This window comes from Onychostoma macrolepis, chromosome 01 (assembly GCF_012432095.1).
Source record: "Onychostoma macrolepis isolate SWU-2019 chromosome 01, ASM1243209v1, whole genome shotgun sequence".
NCBI lineage: Eukaryota > Metazoa > Chordata > Actinopteri > Cypriniformes > Cyprinidae > Onychostoma > Onychostoma macrolepis.
Window position 1 is genome coordinate 37107132 of NC_081155.1, and position 21962 is coordinate 37129093.

Here is a 21962-nt window from a genome sequence, read left to right on the forward strand (position 1 = left end):
GTGAAATGTGGCACATTTTTCAAATCCCGCATTTGTTGTACGTCCATCTGACGGCTCTCCAACATTGTTTATCATGTAGCAGGAACTAGATAGATAGCATTATTTATGTGGAATGTGAAGGTGGGGTGAGTCTCTTACATGCTGTCAGTGGCCTAGTGAAAGAATTGTGTTCATTATCCAGGCATATGTCTTCAGTCTAATGCACTAACAGCGTGATGCCTGTTTGCCGTCAGTCCCTCATAAACAAACTTGCTTGAGAGAAAGAGACAGTGAATGATAGAATGCCTGTTTTTGACCACAGGCTGAAAAACACTGACTGTTGTCAGTGTCAGTCGAGGTTTCCAGGGCTTACTTTCTAAAAATCACAATGATATTTGCTTTTGGACATGACAATACCATAATATTTTTTTGAAATACTATCAATCATTGAATACCATGGTTCACATTACAGTACCAACACCACACCATGATACCATCGCAGTACCTTTTTTGTAAAGCCTATGTTCAGTTTTTATTATTATATTATAGTTGTGATATGGCAGTGAAGGCTCAATACTCAACACTTCTGCACTCTTAAAAATAGTTTCCAAAAAGGGAGTTTTCTCAGCAGTGCCACAGAAGAACTATTTTGAATTCTGTTAAGTTCTTAAAAGAACCTTTTTAAAATCACCTTAGAAATCCCTTTTCCACTACAAATAACCATTTTCTATTGATTCAAATTGATTAACCATTGATTAAAAAAAAAAAAACTTTGATCTTTGTGGTTTCTAGGGTGTTTCTAGGATGTTCTAGGTGGTTTCTTATAAAAATCCCAACCATTAAGTCTCTAGAGCTATTAATATTAAATAAAATAATCAATGTAGGCAAGTATATACACGTTAAACAACTGGTCAGAACCAAACAACACACTACACTAGTAATTACGGTGCATTTTCTAATAACAAGGCTTCAAGGTGAAATGTGCATTTTTTTTTTTAAATTTTAGTGTTAAAATGCTTTCTCCTATCCAACCTTAATATCCAGAATAAGCAAGTAAGCCATTTTATGAGTCGATTTCCCCTTGAAATTTTAAACTCTATGACTCTGTGGCACTATAAAAAAAATGCTGATTTGTATATTAAAGCAATATATAATTCCGATCAGGACCACACAGCAAGATTGACTCAACAAATACTATAAGTATAGGGGCAGGGCTATCTGTTTGGTCAACCAATGACAGACATTTCAGTCTTAATGTTTCAGGAAACCAGTTTGAAAACAGCCATTCATTATTTTTCCAGTTGTTGCCACAGGTGGCACAGAGATTATATGCTTTACCTTGAATAGCTTTTGAGGTAAATTGATCTTGTTTTAAAAATGTTTAAACATTGTACTTTGGTTTACAGTGGGAGTCTGTAACTGTTTGGAAAGCAGCAGATTCTGTATGACTTCAGCCTGTAATGTATCTTAGGGAAATCTCTTAGTGAAGCTGTCATAGGTGATACATGAGCTTGTAAAACCAGCCAACCTGAAGACAGTTTCATTTTTTTTTTGTCTTCTCTGTGGAGTCCTTTGGCATAAGGGTTTTCCAGCATTCTCTGTCCAGTCTTGAACAGAAATGAAAAAGGAACTTGCACAAAGAATTGCAAAAACAGAGAAATAAAGTCAACATTTCCTAGTGGTACAGTTCTGGCGGGAAATTCCAACATGAGAGAAAACAAGGTTTTTTTCCTCAGTGCTGTCCTGGGTGCAGTTTTTTCTCCTCGGCTGGACGTGGGTAATATGTCATCCTGGGCAGAAGTTAAAACTTTAAATCATGTAGCAGGGATGTTTCCAAGCAAACACAGGCTCTCTTATGTATCTGTTCTGGGCCGTGGATGTCTTTGTATGTGTTCAGCATGCGAGTCATGAGCTTAGCATGCCTTTACTACAGCTCCCTGATGATACAGGCTCTCCATATGCCACCTTGTACTTATTCAAGGTGTGCATGTGTGTGTGTAGTGCTGGTAAATACATTAAAACATGTAAGTGCTGTTTTAGTATGTAGATGTTCTTCTTACCCTGAGGAATGGCTCCTTTATGCGTGTGTTCCTTCCTCTGTCCCCTTTGAGACTGGAAATATGCTGTGATGGGAAGAGCTGGCAGAAAAGAGACAGAAATGTTGCTTTCATTACAACTTCATGGTCAAACACAAACACACACACACACACACACACACACACACACACAGACAGACGGTATTGCTACTTTCATTAGGAATGGCCACAGTACAAACCCTGTATGACCCAAGATGGCGGCGCGATCAGACGCGGCGGCTGCTCCAGGTCCCAAAGACGGTGCTTTTTTGTCTTTTAATGTCGTCTGTTCGTCTCCAAATAGTGTAAATTTACCGCTAGTTCATAAGGAAATCACTCCTAAACTCAAATATGTTCGCCAAAGACTTTTGGATATCGGCAACGCATACAAAGACCAACTCGCCGGCGGCTACTGAGAAGCTACGAGGCCTCTGTTTACTGCTGAAGCCGGACCTCGAGACCGCGGCCTCGCCTACTGTCGCTACCCGCACAAGGCGGCGTCAAGCGGTGTGAGAGAGGACGGAAGCGCGGTAAGCGCGGAGGTATACGAGCTAGGCTGAGGAAAACCCCACAAGACCGGCTCTTCCAACACTCATGCTCTCAAACGTTCGCTCTCTGGAAAACAAACTGGACTTAATTCAACTCAGTCGATCTACACAGCATGAGACAAGGGATTGTTGTGTGTTTGTTTTCACTGAAACATGGCTGAACGACAACATCCCGGACTCCGCCATTCAGCTGCACGGACTAACTTGCTACCGCGCGGACAGAGATTCATCACTGTCTGGTAAGACTCGGCGGTGGCTTGTGTGTGTACGTCAACAAAGAATGGTGTAACAATGCTGGGGTAGTGACAAAACACTGTTCATCGCTGGTGGAGTTTATGTTTGTGAAGTGTCGACCGTTCTATCTGCCGCGGAGTTCACGGCCATTGTTATTGTCGCGGTATACATCCCACCGTGCGCAAATGCAAAGGACGCGCCGCGAGCTGTACAGCGCCATCAGCGAACAACAAACAAATAACCCCGACGGCTTTTTCATCATAGCCGGTGACTTCAACCACGCAAACCTAAAGACAGTTTTGCCAAAGTTCTACCAACATGTGAACTTTGCAACAAGGGGAAATAACACACTGGACTTTGTTTACACAACAGTTAAGAGCGCATACAAAGCTGAACCCGCCCCCACCTCGGGTACTCAGACCACATCTCTGTTATGCTAATCCCAGCATACAGACCACTTCTGAAACTGGCCAAACCGGTTCACAAACAGATCAAGGTATGGCCAGACAATGCCACCTCAGCACTGCAGGACTGCTTCCAGGACACAGACTGGAACATGTTTAAAGAGGCGGCCACCTACAACAACCACACAGACCTGCAGGAGTACACTGAAACTGTGACTGCTTACATCCAAAAGTGCACTGATGATGTGACAGTCACCAAGACCATCACCACACGCGCCAACCAGAAGCCATGGATGACAGCAGAGGTTCGTGGGCTGCTAAAGACCAGAGATGAAGCATTCAGATCAGGAGATAAAGCAGCCCTCAAAACAGCAAGAGCCAATCTGTCCCGCAGCATCAAAAATGCAAAACGGTCATATGCTCAAAAAATCAACAATCACTTCACAGACAGCAGTGACACACGGAGCCTGTGGCAAGCTATTCAGACCATCACAGACTACAAGCCCCCGCCACAGGCCTGTGATGACGACACATCCCTCCCAGATACACTCAACCACTTTTACTCACGGTTTGAAATGCTGAATGACACACCTGCACAAAAACTGCCCACACCTCCCAACGACCAGGCGCTCTGTCTGTCTCCAGCCGACGTAAGGAAGTCCCTATCTAGGATCAACCCACGCAAGGCTGCGGGTCCCGACAACATACCTGGCCGTGTACTGAAAGACTGTGCTGCACAGCTGACAGATGTCCTAACAGATATCTTCAACACCTCGCTGAGCCAGGCAGTCGTCCCCACATGTCTCAAATCCACAACAATCATACCGGTACCAAAGAAATCACCTGTGTCCTGTCTAAATGACTACCGTCCCATAGCACTGACTCCAATCATAATGAAGTGCTTTGAGAGGTTAGTCATGCACAACATCAAAACCAGCCTCCCCAACACACTCGATCCGCTCCAGTTTGCATACCGTCCGAACCGCTCACGGACGATGCAATTTCCTCCACTCTCCACCTGGCTCTTACCCACCTAGAAAATAAAGACTCTACGTTAGAATGCTGTTCATTGACTTCAGCTCAGCATTCAACACAATAATCCCACAACAGCTCATAAATAAACTCAACCTGCTGGGCCTTAACAATTCCCTCTGCAATTGGATCCTGGACTTTCTAACGGAAGACCTCAGTCAGTCCGTGTCGGCCACAACACCTCGAGCACTACCACACTGAACACAGGTGCCCCACAAGGCTGTGTGCTCAGCCCGCTGCTCTTCACGCTGCTGACCCACGACTGCACTGCCAAGTCCAGCTCCAACCACATCATCAAGTTCGCTGATGACACAACAGTGGTAGGCCTCATCAGCAACAACGATGAAACGCACTACAGAGAGGAAGTGGCACAGCTGGCTGAATGGTGTGGCACTAACAACCTGTCCCTCAATGTGAGTAAGACAAAGGAGGTTGTGATGGACTTCAGGAGAAACTCCGGTGATCACCCCCCACTGACCATCGACAGCTCGCCTGTGGAGAGAGTCAGCAGCACTAAATTCCTGGGGGTGCACATCACAGAGGATCTCACCTGGTCCACCAACACCATGTCACTCTCCAAGAAGGCACAACAGCGCCTACACTTCCTCCGCCGGCTGAAAAGAGCAAGTCTCCCTCCACCCATCCTCACCACTTTCTACAGGGGCACCATTGAGAGTGTGCTGACCAGCTGCATCACTGTCTGGTACGGGAACTGTACTGCAGCAGACCGCAAGACCCTACAGCGGACAGTGAACACCGCTGCAAGGATCATCGGTGCCCCTCCCCTCCATCCTGGATATTTTCCTCACACGATGCTCCAGCAAAGCCAATAGTATCGTGAAGGACTCCACACACCCTCCCACAGTCTCTTCCAGCTCCTACCATCAGGAAGGCGGTGCGAGCATCAGAGCCCGCTCTGCCAGACTGCTCAACAGCTTTTTCCCCAGGCTGTGAGAGCCCTGAACTCAAATCACCCCGCCCCTCTCTGAACCCCCATACAAACCCCCTACCTCCTGTAACATGTAACGTGCAATTCGAAGTGTGCTACACACAGGTGAGTGGGCCTGTACAAACCACCTGTAGTAGCACACTCTCCTCCTCTATGCGCACTAGTCACTTTTCACACACACTGCTGTGTGTACACAAATCCCACAAAAAGAACTCAGTAATATATGTATGTTTACATGCTCATGCACTACAAATCATCCTGCACTGTTCCCCAGCCAGCTGCTTGAACTCAATGTTTCTCCTTGCACATGTACAGTACTTATCTGAAGCATTCGTATAGTTTGTATAGTTTGTATTTTTTAGTTTGTATAGGTACTTTTTTATAGATAGTATATTTATATTTATAGTCAAAATCTATCAGTAGGATAGTTGTGTATAGGTTTATATTGTCTTACTCCATTGTTGTATGCCTGTATTTATGTAGCACCGTGGTCCTGTGAGGCACGACATTTCGCTCCACTGTATGCCCCGCATGTAGCGGAATGACAATAAAGCTCAACTTGACTTGACTTGACTTTGTATAGTGCAGATGGTTATTAGGTTACACTTTATTTTAAGGTGTCCTTGTTACAGTGTAATTATACATTTAAGTACTGGGTAATATTAATTAACTACATGAACTTACTATATGGTTATGGTTAGGATGAGGGTTTGGCGTAGGGTTACTTGCATGTAATTATGCATAATTTATTGTTATTATAATAGTAAGTACATGTAATGTGTAACGAGGACACAAATAAAGTGTTACCAATTATTACCACATTCATACCTTTTCGGAGGTACTTAGAAAATTCTATGAACTATGAACAAAATAGTATATTTTTTAGAATATAATTCAAAATCAGGTTGTAAATCAAATTATGTAAAAGTACAATTATTCTGCAAATCTTTCTGCACATTTGGTGTAAAGGAGCTAAATCAAGGAGTTTTTTTATTTTTATTATTATTATTTATTTATTTATTTTAAATGTGTCTTCTATTGCGGCCTGTGAGAATTGTCTTTATACTATTTGAAATGTTACGGACCATAGACGCTCAATGATTCACAAATGAAAGTCCCAGTTGGCTCAGCTGGTGTTTGAAAGGGATCAAACTTGAATGGAAGGACATTTTGAATGTACGTGATCTTTATATTTTACATGCTGGGAGATATTAGGCATACTCAAAAAATAAAATAAAATAAAATAAAATAATATATATATATATATATATATATATATACAGTCATGGCCAAAAATATCAGCACCCTTGGTAAATATGATCAAAGAAGGCTGTGAAAATTAATCTGAATTGTTAATCCTTTTGATCTTTTATTTTAAAAAAATTGACACAAATCTAACCTTTCATTGGATAATAAGAATTTAAAATGGGGGGAAATATTATTATGAAATAAATGTTTGTTCTCAAATACACGTTGGACACAATTATTGTTATGTATATTGTTTCAATACCTGATTGAAATTGTTATGAGTAAAATATCTCTGAAGTATATTCCTATTCATATTCACAATTTTGAGCACTCCAGGGTGATTATGAACATGAAATTATCCAGCCATGGCTTCATGTTTCACAGAAATATAAATAGGAGGGATAACAAAGCCCAAATTCCCTTATTCATCCATCACAATGAGAAAAACCAAAGAATATATTTCTGATGTGCAGCAAAAGATAATTGAGCTTCACAAATTAGTTAATTGGCTTTAAGAAAAGAGCTAGAGCAGTGAAAATTCCCATTTCCACCATCAGGACAATAATTATGAATTTACAATCAACATAAAATGTTACGAAACTGCCTGGAAGAGGATGTGTGTCTATATCGTCCTAATGCACGGTGAGAAGGAGAGTTTGAGCGGCCAAAGACTCTCCGAGGACCACAGCTGGAGAACTGCAGAAAATAGTTGAGTCTCGGGGTCAGAAAACCTTAAAAAAAATTGTCAAACAGCACCTACATCACCACATGTTGTTCAGGAGGGTTCAAGAAAAATTATCCTAGCTCATCCAAAAACAAACTCCAGCATATTCAGTTATCAGACACGACTGGAACTTCAAATTGCACTGGCTTCTATGGTCAGATGAAACTAAAAAATTAGCTTTTTAGCAGCAAACACTCAAGATGGGTTTGGTGCACACAGGGATAAAAAGTGCCCCATGTGTACAATGAAATATACTGCTGTATTTTTGATGTTGTGGGCCTATATTTCTGCTGGAGGTCCTGGACATCTTGTTTAGACACATGGCATCATGAATGGTCTCTGATCTCTTGTCAGGTGTTCTCTAACCTCATCAGGCATTATAGGAGAACATTTAGAGCTGTTAAACTGGCAAATGGAGGTTTCAAAAAGTATTGAATAAAAGGGTACCGTTAATTGTGGCCAATGTGTATTTGAGAAAAACATTTATTTCATAATGATATTTCCCCCATTTTAAATTCTTATTATCCAATGAAAGGTTAGATTTTTGTGAATTTTTTTAATAAAAGATCAAAAGGATTAACAATGCAGATTCATTTTCACAGCCTCTTTTGATCATATTTACCAAGGGTGCAATATTTTTGGCCATGACTGTATATATATATATCTTTCTTTTTTATTTTTTTTTTTTTATGTCTTTATAGTTTTATTAGAGCAGGGGATGCTTTTGACCTCTTCCATGAGAAACACCAATTTGTGTTTTTTGAATGTCTGTGATAAAGAAAAAAAAAAAAAAAACCTTGGTCTTCAGAAAGCTTATTCATTAGGACTCCATTAGCGTTAGTCCCTCTCTTGTGTTATGTTCTTCCTGTTGATTTTGGGTTTGTCTTCTTTTGGCACCACACTATTATATCTGCTGTACTCTTGAGCAGAAGCCATGTGAGATATAGACTGGCCTGTGGTATTATTTGTCATTTCAGCATCCATAACTCTGAAAAAGCCCTCATTATTTACCACCTGCAGTATGCCGCTCACATAATCTCCAGCTAATGACACTCTTATCTCGTCCATGAGTCAAGTTTGTGTAGTCTGCGTGTCATGTTGATGGTACCCTCACTGTTTGTGTGCAGTTCAAGCTGGATATGTACTTTTGGCCTGCGCCACTCTAAAATGTTTCACGTCACATATGGAAGTGATTCCTACTGCTGCTGCTGTGAGTGTGTGTGTATACTGTTCCATTACTGTTTCTGTCCTACACTAATGAAAATTACTGTTCCCAGGCCAGTACCGCTGATCCTGCGCCTTTAGACCCAAAACATTATCAATCACAAAGCCTTATTTTTACAGGCCGGGACTTTTCCAGCCGTCTTTCCTTCTTTTTTTATTCAAATCAAAGCTCGCCTTAACCACTGATGTGGGTGTCTTTGTCAGAGCTGAGCATTTTATGGTTTTGAATAGTGTAAATGTGTATGCGGTGTTCTCACAAAAAACTCACTGCAGTTTTGTTGTTTGCTGTTTTTATAATTATAAAGGGTTTGAAAGATATTCATAGTTTTAGTTTCCATTAATGCCTCTTGAATGCAGGTCCAACTGGGGAATAGGTAGAGGGGTGGTTGCCAGGGTGGGCAAAGCTCATGATTTGGCGATGTCATTTATTTATTTTTATTTAAATGAATGTTAAATAATATTAATATAACAATTACTATTATCAAAAGTAAAATAAATAATAAAATATAACCAATAATAGTAGTATATAATGTTTGTTGTTGTTGTGTGTCATTTTCTTAGTTTTTATTTTATTTTACAAGTTTACAAAACTGCACAAGAAACACAAATATTCCATACCATTTTAAAAACGTTGAGGATAAAATAAACACAATAAAGCATATGGTTTATTTCCATTGTGGTCCTTGATTATCCCTATCCAATACTAGCAAAAATGAGTAAATTAGAAAAAAAAACAATACCAATTCCAGTACAATATCATATCTATATTCATAAAAAGTCATATTTTAACCTGTATTTTAAAACTTCTCAAATTTTTAAACCCTTTAATGACACAATATATAGTTAGAACCAATTATTGAACTGCATTTTTGCCTCATTAAAAAGTCTGTCTAAATGAACCTCTTGCCAGACTTGTTTTAAATTTATTTTAATGGTCAAATCTGAAATTACATCATCATTTAGCAACAAAGTGCTGAGGGCAATTAATGCAAAAGTACATTTCTTATTTGAAGTTATCGGAGTTTAAGGAATCGTTAAGGATTTTGAATCAGAAATACAGTGTCTAAATCAGAAATAGAAGAAGTGAATTATATCCCACCCATCACCCTACTGAGCTTTTTAAGTTATTTTTAAATAATTTAATTGACTAATTTTCAATACATCAAATTATTTACAAATAGAATTCTTGACGGTACATTAGTATTAATAGCCTGTCTATAGGTGGTCAATAATTACGTAAAACTAAATCACACTAGAAACCTGCACTAACACTGCTACGTTTTTAACATAAAGACTTTAGATTCATCTCTGGACAAAATAAAATGAACCCAGCGACTGTAATTGGGTATGTGTGAGAGACTGCAAATTTTTTCTCCGTTTATAATTACTAGTGGCTTTTAGACTCCATGAAATGTTCCAGGGCTTGAGCTTTTAGTGTCAATTTGAGGACTTCTAACTGTTAGTCAGACTCTCTTTGGCTTGAATGATCTAGCACTGTAACAAGCTTTAAATCAATTGCTATAATGATTAAAATCATTACAGCCTGTGCTGTTTTATCAGAGAATAATGATTGTAGTCTTCCTATTTTTTTTTTTTTTTTTGTACTCGCTCACACATGCACACTGTATTATGTACAGGGAGTACAGCAGTTTAAGCAGTACACAGTGATGTTAAATTCTTGTAGGAGAAGAAAAAATGAGTTTTTATTGCTTCAGTAAATTGTATCTGGAGTCGATCCAAATGCAGTATTTTGAAGATTCATATTAAGGTGCTGAAAACACATAATCAGTGTAAGTGAAATGAAGTGTCTGTCTGTGTGTGTGTGTGTGTTCAGTAAGAGTTACAAGAACACCCTGAGAGAGTCCAACAGAGAAATCTTGAAGGACCACAGGGGTCATTCCACCAGGGAGCAAATCTATTTTTTACACCTCAAAGGCATCATGAAGGAGAGATCTCACATACACGCACACTGTGCTCAGTTTCTTGTGGGATACAGTTCTAGTATATGTTCCTATTCTTTTTCCTGTGTTGTTTCAGTCTGTTCTAGAGTGTGATCGCTCAGAGAGCTAGATTTGTGTGCAGTTGTGTAATTGTGCGTAAGTGTGTATGTGGGCAAGATTCTCCATTGAAGTAACATTTGTAACTGTACTTTTACTTCTCACTGCTACTGCTGTTATGATATCTCTCTGTTAAAAAAAAAAAAAAAAAGAACAGGGCCAGAAATTTACTCATATATTACTAATCTACTTAAACACTCTCAGAAAAAAAAAAAAAAAGATGTCAAAAGATACAGATGGTACAAAAGGTGTCACTGTGGAGGTATCTTTTCAAAAGGTACAAATTAATATGTAATACCATTTAGGTATTAATATGTACCCTTAAGATATTTATATGGATATATATATTTATATGGACCTTTTGTATATAAGGTATTTGTATGGATATATATGGATATTTATTTATATGGACCTTATGTATATATTTATACATAAGGTACACATGTGTACCTCTCCATTGACAGCTTTTGTATCTTTTTTTTCTTTTTTTTTCTGAAAGTCAAGAGAATTCACAAAAATTTAAATTCTGTCATCATTTACTCACCCTAAAATAAAGGTCAACCGGCAACTGTTTGGTTAGTGACATTCTTGACATATTTGCTTTTGTGTTTAATAGAAGGAAGAAATTCATACAGGTTTGAAGCAACTTGAGTGCGAGTAAACGATGGCAGAATTTTCATTTCACTTTTTAGGTGAATAATGATAATTGATGCATACAAAGGCAAATTTCAGTCTTTGTAAACACTTGACCCTAAATATTAATAAATGTTCAATAACCATAAATATTAACATTTGGCATTAAACTCACAACTGTGTTTTTGCTACAAACTTGAATGATATCTGTCATTGTTACTTTTCTTTTTGGTCCTCCTTTCGACGTTAGATAAACCTTCGTCAGATAAAAAATGGACAAAAATAAATCCTTTAGACCTGCTTTGGTGAAATGACCTAAGTTATGTGGGCTCTTTTGACTTGAACCAGCAAGTAATCTACCAGAAGACCCTAGAATCCCACTCCGAATTAGGGCCGTCACTAACGATTATGTTGGTAATCGAGTAATTGGTTGATTATTCTGATGATTAATCAAGTAATCAGATAATTGTAATTAATATTTTGTAGTAATAAAAAGTTATTTCAATTACATACGAATAAATTAGTTCAAATAAAGTGTCAAAAGCAAGCAATCATATGGTTTTATTGAACAAAACTGTCAAAATACAAGCAATAGAGCTAATGTACATTACACATTGTAACAAGTGGCTGCAGAGGGTGACAGCTTCCTGACGATTGTTTTTACACTTTACAGCGCAATCTAATCTCTTGTTTACTATTGACTAAACAACATTTCATTCAAATGTCCACTTAATCTTTAATATTTGGCCATTTCTTTATGTGGACATCAAAATGTGTAAACTCAGAGTGAGTGTTTGGGCTTTTTCTTAAAAGTTAGCATATTGATAAAGATATTGATATATTATCCTGTGTTTGCGTAGGTTTATAAGTTATTTAAATCTTTTACAAATCTGATGAAGTGGTGCACGTTGCGTTCCCAGCTGAACATTATAATAAACCCAAACTCACAACGATATGCAGAGATGGAGTTTGAGATGCTCCACACATGTAAATGATAACAGTTTGTGTGGAGCAGCATTTACTGTGAACAAAGCCACTCTAAGATGCACGTAATGTTGCGTAACCAATAAACATGTGAATAATTAAAGTGCATATATTAAAACCTGCATCACATACATTTATTTAATTCAGTTGTAGCTTTTGTGAATTCACAACAGCATTATGCTTTATTATGATTTTTAAATGTGTTTAATATAGCCTATCATGCAGCCTTCTCATCTGTGGAATGCGCTACTTCTGGTTACTCGACACAGGAGGATTTTTTTAAAAATTGAATACTCAAACTGAATCGAGGAATCGTGACAGCCCTAATATGAATCTTCACTAAGAATCCAAGAATACACTTTGACCATCCATGGTTGAGAAATGTTTGTTGTAAATATTGTTTCAGTACCAAAAATACTCAACAATTCTGAGTGCTATGCACTTTTATACTTTTTTTTCAAATATTGTGCCATTAGCAACATGCTAGCAACAAACTCTATAAAATGCAACAATCGGGAGGTAAATTCTAGAAGTAAAAATGCCATTCTTTGCATATTTTGCAGTTAACTGAAAATGTTTCTGTACATATAATCAACCATTTTAAATGAATAGTTTTATGTCTCTCAGTCATTTTCGATTGTCTTTTGCAGTGCTTCATAGTATTGTAGTTATTTCCCTCATTAAACCTCTGCACTCCCACATTAAAGTACACAGTCTTGTTCATTTGTCTTTTAGTATACTGTTTTGCTTTAAATAAAAGTTTGTAATGTTGTGAGGAATGTTATTTGTATGATTCACCCTATGAAAAGTCACTTATAAGGTTCCATTTTGGTTTGAATGTTGCCTATGTAGGCAGTACACAGCAGGGCAGCTCACTAGGTTTTGGAACAGAGCTAAAATGTTGCGTTAAGAAAGAGAGGGGGAGAGATCTAAAGAGGAAAAAGCAGAAAAAGCTGTCAAATGTAGGTTTATAAGGGATTAGGCTACGGCTCACACCAGACTCCAAAGTTTAGAATGCATTAGTCCTGTTTACACAGGCTTTGGCAAGATTATACTCACACCCACAGAGAGAGAGAGAGAGAGAGAGAGAGAGAGAGAGAGAGCGTGTGCACACTTAAATAACAGGAATTTTGCAGATCCCAGTCACAGATGGTAGGGCCTACACAGGGGGGTTGACCTCAGTGATGGCGGGATATAAAGAGACGAGAGGGGGAGGTAAATAATAGAGACGGGGGGGTTGATAGAGGAGACAGATATAGTATACTGAGATAAATATATGCAGAAAAGAAGGACAGAGAGAGATGTTTTTTTTTTTTTTTTCCTAGAGTAATCATGAATTGGATTTCAGTACAAACTCACTCCTAATCTTCTTCTATCTTTCCTGTGTAATTTAATTCAGAGGACAAATACATTGACACACATCTTAACACAAAGCAGCTGTATCAGTGTGTGTTTGAGGATGTTTTGGTATTAAACCGTCCAACCAAATTAGTTTGGGGCATTTACAGGGTGAATAATAGTTCAGCAATGAACATCTCCTCGTGGTCAGTGCATTTGCATCCTGTTTGCTCCTCACGTAGGCACCTCTAGCTAGAATTCAGTGAGAAATAATCCTGACCTTTATGACAAAAGAAGGGCTTGGTCTGGAGAAAAATGATGTTGGATAATAGATTATTACAAACAGCACTTCCCTTAGGACTGTACTTTTATTTGGTGATCCCAATTAATCTGATTTTTCAGAATGAAATATGTATTTCAAAAAAAATATTTATTCAGTTCAAAAGGTAAAATATTTTTTCTTTCTTTTTTCTTTTTTTTTCTTTGACAATAAACATTCATTTAAAGTTGACTACCTGTCGTATTTCTGCAGCACATTAAAGCTACTAAATCATTTAAATTATCTAAAGAAATAAATGTCATTTAATGACATTTCCCCGACATTTTTAATTAATTTATATATATATATATATATATATATATATATATATATATATATTATACATAACATATATGTTCATTTATGCGTTTATGTTCATTTTTTTTATGTTGGCGTCTATAACCATTAATTTGTCAGGCACCTTCATTGCTGTTATTGCCTCTGGTTATATTTAATACAACTGACAGTTGTGTTCTTGGCTGTTTTGAGCTTGTTATCTGTTGACACAGAGTTGATTTGCTGCCACGTTTTCTGTGACAAGCTCAATGTTTTAGCATGAGCAAGAGTCTACAATCTGATTCATTATAAAAGAACCTTTTATTTTGTCACCATGGTGACTGGTGGATTATATGTTATAGGAACCGGTCCCAAAAGCTGACAGTTTTTCCAAGTATAACGTTGTGTTTACATCAGGGTGTGAAATTAACAATAAAAATGCATGTATTATTATTAATAAATAATTAATAATAATAATAATAATTAATAATTTAATATTTGTACAATGTAAAAAAAATATATATAGAATTTAAATTTAAATGAAATTTATGGTTATTGGAAGATTATTGGAATACATTTACAAGAAGATACTCTTTCAGTCTTCTACTTCAAAGTTTCGCGTTTAATTTAGTGTTACTTGCTGTTTCCTTTATTATTATTATTATTATTTTTTTCTGTGTAATAAACATTAATATATTTGCATATTTAAATATTTGCTTTTTTTTTTTTGGTTTTGATTTTAAGAAGATATTAGTGATTTCAGATGTGGGTTTTTGTGTTTGTTTATTTATTTATTTACAGTGTAATGAACATTAATATATTTGCCTATTTAAATATTTTTTTTTTTTTTTTGGTTTTGATTTTAAGAAGAAATTAGTGATTTCAGATGTGGGTTTCTGTGTTTGTTTATTTATTTATTTTCAGTGTAATACACATTAATATATTTGCCTATTTAAATATTTGGTATTTTTTTAGAAGAAATTAGTGATTTCAGATGTGGGTTTCTAAAATTTTTATTTATTTATTTTTTTTTTGCAGTGAAATAAACATGAATATATTTGCTTATTTATATATTTGGTCATTTTTGAGTTTTCATTTTAAGAAGAGATGAGTGATTTCACTCAGACCTTGTCTGTTCTCCTGCACAGCTAACTTTTCAGATCTCTTTGAACATCTTTAATGCAGTTCACTTTTGTTTTATTACCACAAGATATCTTTACAATATTGCCAAATGGAATTGTAACAAAGCATGATAGACAGCGCAGAGTTGAATATATCTGAAATATGATTATTTCCATCTCTCTCACCATATTAAAGCATGGCTAAATTATGCTTTTTTATCCTAGCATGAACTTTCTCTTCTATAAGATTTATAGTTTTTCATACAGATGTGTTTTAGATTGTTTTCAGGTTATGGTTGCTATTCACAAAGTTCACAAAGTTTCTTGTTTCGCATTGTTGACAAAAACTATAAATGCATATTTAACATACGATCAGTTTTATCCATGCACGCATACAAACTGTGCTGCTTATCGAGTGGCTGAGTCTTCTTAAAGCGAATCTAATCTGCTCTCTTGAGGGGCATCTCTATGCTGTCTCTGAAAGCAACGGATCAGCCTGCCAGCTGTTGTCCAATCAGAGCTCAGAGACCAAGCCAATCACAGAGCACTAATCTGTTTGCAAACCTGTTCACATATTGAAATATTGCTTATACAGTTCATATTCATTGTTGTTTTTCTTCAATATTCACTGATATTTCTGACTCCAAGACATGTTTTGTTTTTTTTGTTTTTTGAGGTAAGCAATCAGATTATTTATCTAAATGAAATAAATTACAGTAGCTGCAAATTTGAAATACCACAAAGGTCTTATTTGTTTATTTGACTGTTTGTTTCCCTTCTCTTAGCACTTACTCTATCAGTCCATCTTGTCTATGCGTATCCACGTATACCTGCAGAGTAAACAGGAAATGGAGAGCATATAAATGCAGTGACTTGCCGTTGAAAAGGTCACCGTGGTGACGGGAGTTGATAGAGATCCAATAGCGAGGACAAGAGGACTGAGCTAGCATAAAGCTAGACGATTACTGATACATTACAGGAACAGAATAGCAGTCCAAAAACACTGAGATTACAAGACAAAAGCCCTGATTTTCTGTTCTCTTTCACAATAATAACACACAGGTCAAAGTGAGAAGATTGCTCATAGTATTCACCTTCTGTAGGATTTCAAACCTTGATGGTCTTTGCAGTAGTAATTAATGTTTGCAGGGCCAGAGCTGGAGATCATCAGTCTATCATCAACAACAACCTTCTCCTTTTTTGTTAAAAGCTGTGGTGCAGTGTAAGCGACATACCACACAGCACAAAACGGGACATGGTGCTCTCATGAATGTGCAGGGTTCAAACTGAGTGCTCGCTCTCTTTATTTTGGTTGGGGATCTGTGCAGTAGTTAAACGTATTGGCTGTTGACTGAAAGATCATGTGATGTAAGTCCTCCAGTGCTCCATAACTGTAAGCTATCACTATCAGCAGAATCTGCAGACTTTTTTTTATTGATTTGGGGTAAAATAGGAGTTTAATATAGTCTCTGTTAAACTGATACATTCTACTACTACTGAGATTAGACTGCTAAATTCTTAGTGCTAGTTGAAAACAATTAAATTTTGCCAAAATCTGCAAGGACTAAGAAAAATATACAGGTGCATCTCAATAAATTAGAATGTCGTGGAAAAGTTCATTCATTTCAGTACTTCAACTCAAATTGTGAAACTCGTGTATTAAATAAATTCAATGCACACAAACTGAAGTAGTTTAAGTTTTTGGTTCTTTTAATTGTGATGATTTTGGCTCACATTTAACAAAAACCCACCAATTCACTATCTCAACAAAATAGAATACTTCATAAGACCAATAAAAAAAAAACATTTTTACTGAATTGTTGGCCTTTTGGAAAGTATGTTCATTTACTGTATATGTACTCAGTACTTGGTAGGGGCTCCTTTTGCTTTAATTACTGCCTCAATTTGGCGTGGCATGGAGGTGATCAGTTTGTGGCACTGCTGAGGTGGTATGGAAGCCCAGGTTGCTTTGATAGCAGCCTTCAGCTCATCTGCATTGTTGGGTCTGATGTCTCTCATCTTCCTCTTGACAATACCCCATAGATTCTCTATGGGGTTCAGGTCAGGCGAGTTTGCTGGCCAATCAAGCACAGTAACACCATGGTCATTGAACCAGCTTTTGGTACCTTTGGCAGTGTGGGCAGGTGCCAAGTCCTGCAGGAAAATGAAATCAGCATCTCCATAAAGCTTGTCAGCAGAAGGAAGCATGAAGTGCTCTAAAATTTCCTGGTAGATGACTGCGTTGACTGTGGACTTCAGAAAACACAGTGGACCAACACCAGCAGATGACATGGCAGCCCAAATCATCACTGACTGTGGAAACTTCACACTGGACTTCAAGCAACATGGATTCTGTGTCTCTCCACTCTTCCTCCAGACTCTGGGACCTAGATTTCCAAATGAAATGCAAAATTTACTTTCATCTGAAAAGAGGACTTTGGACCACTGAGCAACAGTCCAGTTCTTTTTCTCCACAGCCCAGTTAAGATGCTTCTGACGTTGTCTCTGGTTCAGAAGTGGCTTGGTAGCCCTTTTCCTGAAGACGTCTGAGCGTGGTGACTCTTGATGCACTGACTCCAGCTTCAGTTCTCTCCTTGTGAAGCTCTCCCAAGTGTTTGAATCAGCTTTGCTTGACAGTATTCTCAAGCTTGCAGTCATCCCTGTTGCTTGTGCACCTTTTCCTACCCAAATTCTTCCTTCCAGTCAACTTTACATTTAATATGCTTTGATACAGCACTCTGTAAACAGCCACACCTTTCAGTAATGACCTTCTGTGACTTACCCTCTTTGTGGAGGGCATCAATGTTCGTCTTCTGGATCATTGCCAAGTCAGCAGTCATCTCCATTATTGTGGTTTCAAAGAACAAGAGATACCCGGAATTTATACTGTAGGGATGGTCATTAATTGAAACTCAAATGTAAATATTCTAATATTTTGAGGTACTGATTTTTGATTTTCATGAGCTGTAAGCTCTAATCATCAAAATTAAAACAAACAAAACAAACTTTTGAAATGTTTTACTTTACATGCAATGAATCTACAGTATATGAAAGTTTCACTTTTTGAAATAACTTAAAAATTAACTTTTTCACGACATTCTAATTTATTGAGATGCACCTGTAGAACTTTATGAATGGCATATGGGCCAAATCTATGTAGTTTATGTTATTGTTGTTTTTTTTAGTAAGGCTCTCTAACTAGATTTTTTTTTTTTTTTTTGAAGAAATGTATAGTTTTATTCAGCAAGGATGTTTGATTAGATAGATAGATAGATAGATAAATAGATAGATAGATAGATAGATTGTGCCTTTATTCTGTATTTGAAAAAAAAGTGAACATTAGAGACTTGTTCTCATTTTTTCTAAAACATTATTTTAGAAAAAAAATATTCCAATCTTTTGACCAACATGGTTTACATACAGGAATTGTAAAAAAAAATAAATAAAATAAAAAAATAAATAAACAGTTTTACTGTTGTTTGACAGTAAAAACCAAAGACAAGCTAAAAACATAAAATAGGCAAACAGTTATAGGGAGAATAGATGCTAATGTTGTATGGAGAGAGGTGCCTCAATGAGAGATACACACTGCATATCGAAAAAGAGATAGTAGATTGAAGTGGTGGAAAGAATATTTTGAGAGATACTTTACAACGACAGTAGAAGAAATGGGAGAGAAAGAGAGAGGACAGCTGGAAAGCAATCTGACGTTTCTCTTAAAAGCAGCGTATCTCTCTATAAAGCGATTGGCTATGCAGAGGTGAAATGTTCTGTTCTCTCACTGAATAAAATCACTCCGCCAATTTCCAACCCTGGCAGCTTCTGCAGATTCCTTTAACCTTCCTCTCTGTTTTTCTCTCTCTCTATCCCATCACTCCCCTCCCTCTTGTTCTTTTGAAAATTACTAGCAACATGACAGAAATACAGGTTTTCTTCCTGAGGGCCCAGGGGTTGAGTTTCATAGAAACAGAACGGAAGAGCTTTACAGGAGTGAATGTTTTAATTTGTTCAAAAACTGTCATTACCATGTGACATGGACGAGGCCTTTCTGTCTGCGTGTGTGAGGCTTGTGAAAGTGAAAGTTAAAGTGACGTGACATACAGCCAAGTATGGTGACCCATACTCTGAATTCGTGCTCTGCATTTAAGCCATCCAAAGTGCACACACACAGCAGTGAACACACACACACACCCGGAGCAGTGGGCAGCCATTTATGCTGCGGCGCCCGAGGAGTAGTTGGGGTTCTGTGCCTTTCTCAAGCGCACCTCAGTCGTGATATTGAGGGTGGACAGAGCGCTGTACATTCACTCCCCCCACCTACAATTCCTGCCGGCCCGAGACTCAAACTCACAACCTTTGGATTATGAGTCCGACTCTCTAACCATTGTTAGTGTGAGTGTGCTTTGTCAGTGTTCTCATAAAGAGTCATCAGTTTATAGGTAAGTTGATTATCCCGTTTATGCCATGGTCATTTGCCAGCAGTCACATATTAAAGATGTTAATAATATTTGCGCTGCAATATTTGACCGGAACGATAAAAATGATTTATTTTTGTCTGTATTACCAAAGACTATAGAATATCCAAGACGTGTCACTCGAATAGTTTTGAATGAGGAAAAATGCAACGCTCAATATGGACTTTGGTCAAAGTCATGTCACTCGGCGGCCATCTTTGAAACGCCTCTCGGGCATCCAAGTGCAGCTCCTATCTCTTTGAATGGGGAAATATCAAATTCTCCAAAACTGTTCACTAAGCTTACAATTAAATTTCATATTTGAAATCACCAAAGAAATCTGACAACAACTGTATCATAAATGTTGTCTCTTTTGCTCAAATAGCATTATAAAAAGCTTATTTTTCAGGCTAGATCAGCCAGTGTGCATGCGCAGTCCTAAACGCACGTCTCAGAACACTGACTGTTTCTATAGCAACCGGGACTTGTAACGGAAGCTGCAGTGACGCGCTGACTTTACCGATTAGTGATTGGCTCTTTCATTCAGAAGGCAGGGCTTCCTGCGATTGAGCGGCCATATTGAGCGTTGCATTTTTCCCCATTCAAAACTATACGAGTGACACGACTTGGGTATTCTATAGTCTTCGCTTTGGTTACCAATGTTTATATGAAGCGCATTAATATAGAACGTGATTAAACTGACCTGGAACTACCTGTGCAGTTAAACGAATTTAATCAACACCTGCCAGCCAATCAGAATCGAGTATTCAGACAGACCATGGCATAACTATTGATATTCAATGTTCTGAAGTCACGCTCAAGCCATCGCGTACTTTGAAACGTGGGGGAAATGTAACTCTGCTGACTACCTTTCTTGCTCCGAAATAGAGTTAAAGGTTTCAGAATTGTCATCTAAGTGATATGGATTGAAGTAATATAAAGAAGTATATATAACATAAAAAAAAAAAAAATAGTAATAATACAGTGGGCGCCTACACATTAAGGAAGCTCCAACAGATAGGAATGCACAAGGTTAATTTTAAGAGTGCAGAAAAAGCTGTATCAGTTTGAAAACAAGGAAAGCAGATAATGAGTTTTCTGAAAGCAGTGAAATTCTCATTGGTCAACAGAAGTGAACTGGAGTAAAAGTTAAGGCTTTGGTTCTTTATGTCTTTTTGACGAATCATCCCCATTGAAATCAACAGATTTACAGTGTTTTCTAATACAGTTTAAGTACCATATATCACCATATATCACAAAATTAAAACTCTGAAATAAATATGTGCAAATATAGTAAACTAAAAAGACTAAATTGAAATTAGATGAAATAAAGTATAAAAAAAAATTACATGATGCTGTTGATCAAAATAATTGTAATTAAAGGGCTAGTACACACACACAAATGAATAAATACAATTCTGTCATCATTTACTCACCATCATGTCATTCCAAATTTGTATGCATTTCTTTCTTCTGCTAAACAAAAAAAAAAAAAAAAAAGATATTTTGAAGGATGTTGAAAACCAAGCACATTCATTTCTCATTGGCTTCCAATGTATTTTTTGTCAAGTGTCAATGGGAACCAAAACTGTTTAGTTACCAACATTCTTCAAAATATCTTATTTTGTGTTCCATCAAAGAAAGGAGAGCATACAGGTTTGGACATAAGGATGACTAAATGTACATTACATTGTGGTAGGCAAGTAAATCTTTAAAAAGACATTAAAAAGTGGCTTTAGACATCATACATAATTGTTTATTTTACCCCAGCTGTCTTTGAACACATGAACATGTGGCTCCTAACTAATTTTTTGCTGGCTATTCTCTGTATATGCTGTTTGGCAAAGTGTATAAAGTTTGTAAAGTGTAGCAGCTGGTAATGTGATACAGGTCAGGGAATATGAATATCTAAAACATTCCAAATATTAGATTTGGCAAGAATTAATGAATGCAAAATTCCAAAGTTTAAACAAAGTCTTGATCCAGAGTTCCAGGACCCCAATTTTCACAATTTTCTCTTTTCTAGTAAAAATATTCAAATTATACTCACTGGCAAATGCTGTACTTTGTGAGGTTCATGCTTAAAACAAGAAAAAATGTATGCTTTATTTTATCACTTGTATTTCATTTTAGTTTTATCAGTTGTCAAAGCAGCATTTCTCATTTTCATTTAGTTTAACTAGAGCTACTATAATATTACTAATAAAATTAATTTTAATTCACTTCATATTAGATGGCCTAAACTACTACTTACATAAAAAAGCACAATGTGCTTTTGCTGCTATTGAGGTAGGATATGGGTAGATTGGGGAAAGGTTTGGTGGTATGGCTAGGTTTAAGGGTGGGTTAAGGTGTAAGGTATG

General features: G+C 37.1%; 1 protein-coding gene across 1 annotated transcript in view; it reads right to left on the bottom strand.

Moving 5' to 3' along the window:
- Positions 1–2041: 2041 nt before the first annotated feature.
- The window catches only part of pcdh10a (protocadherin 10a), a 63302-nt gene continuing 43381 nt past the window's right edge, over positions 2042–21962 (bottom strand). The window contains exon 6 of the mRNA XM_058774413.1: positions 2042–2117. Coding sequence (XP_058630396.1) covers positions 2057–2117 — 61 coding nt within the window. The 3' untranslated portion in view covers positions 2042–2056. The remainder of the gene's footprint in view (positions 2118–21962) is intronic.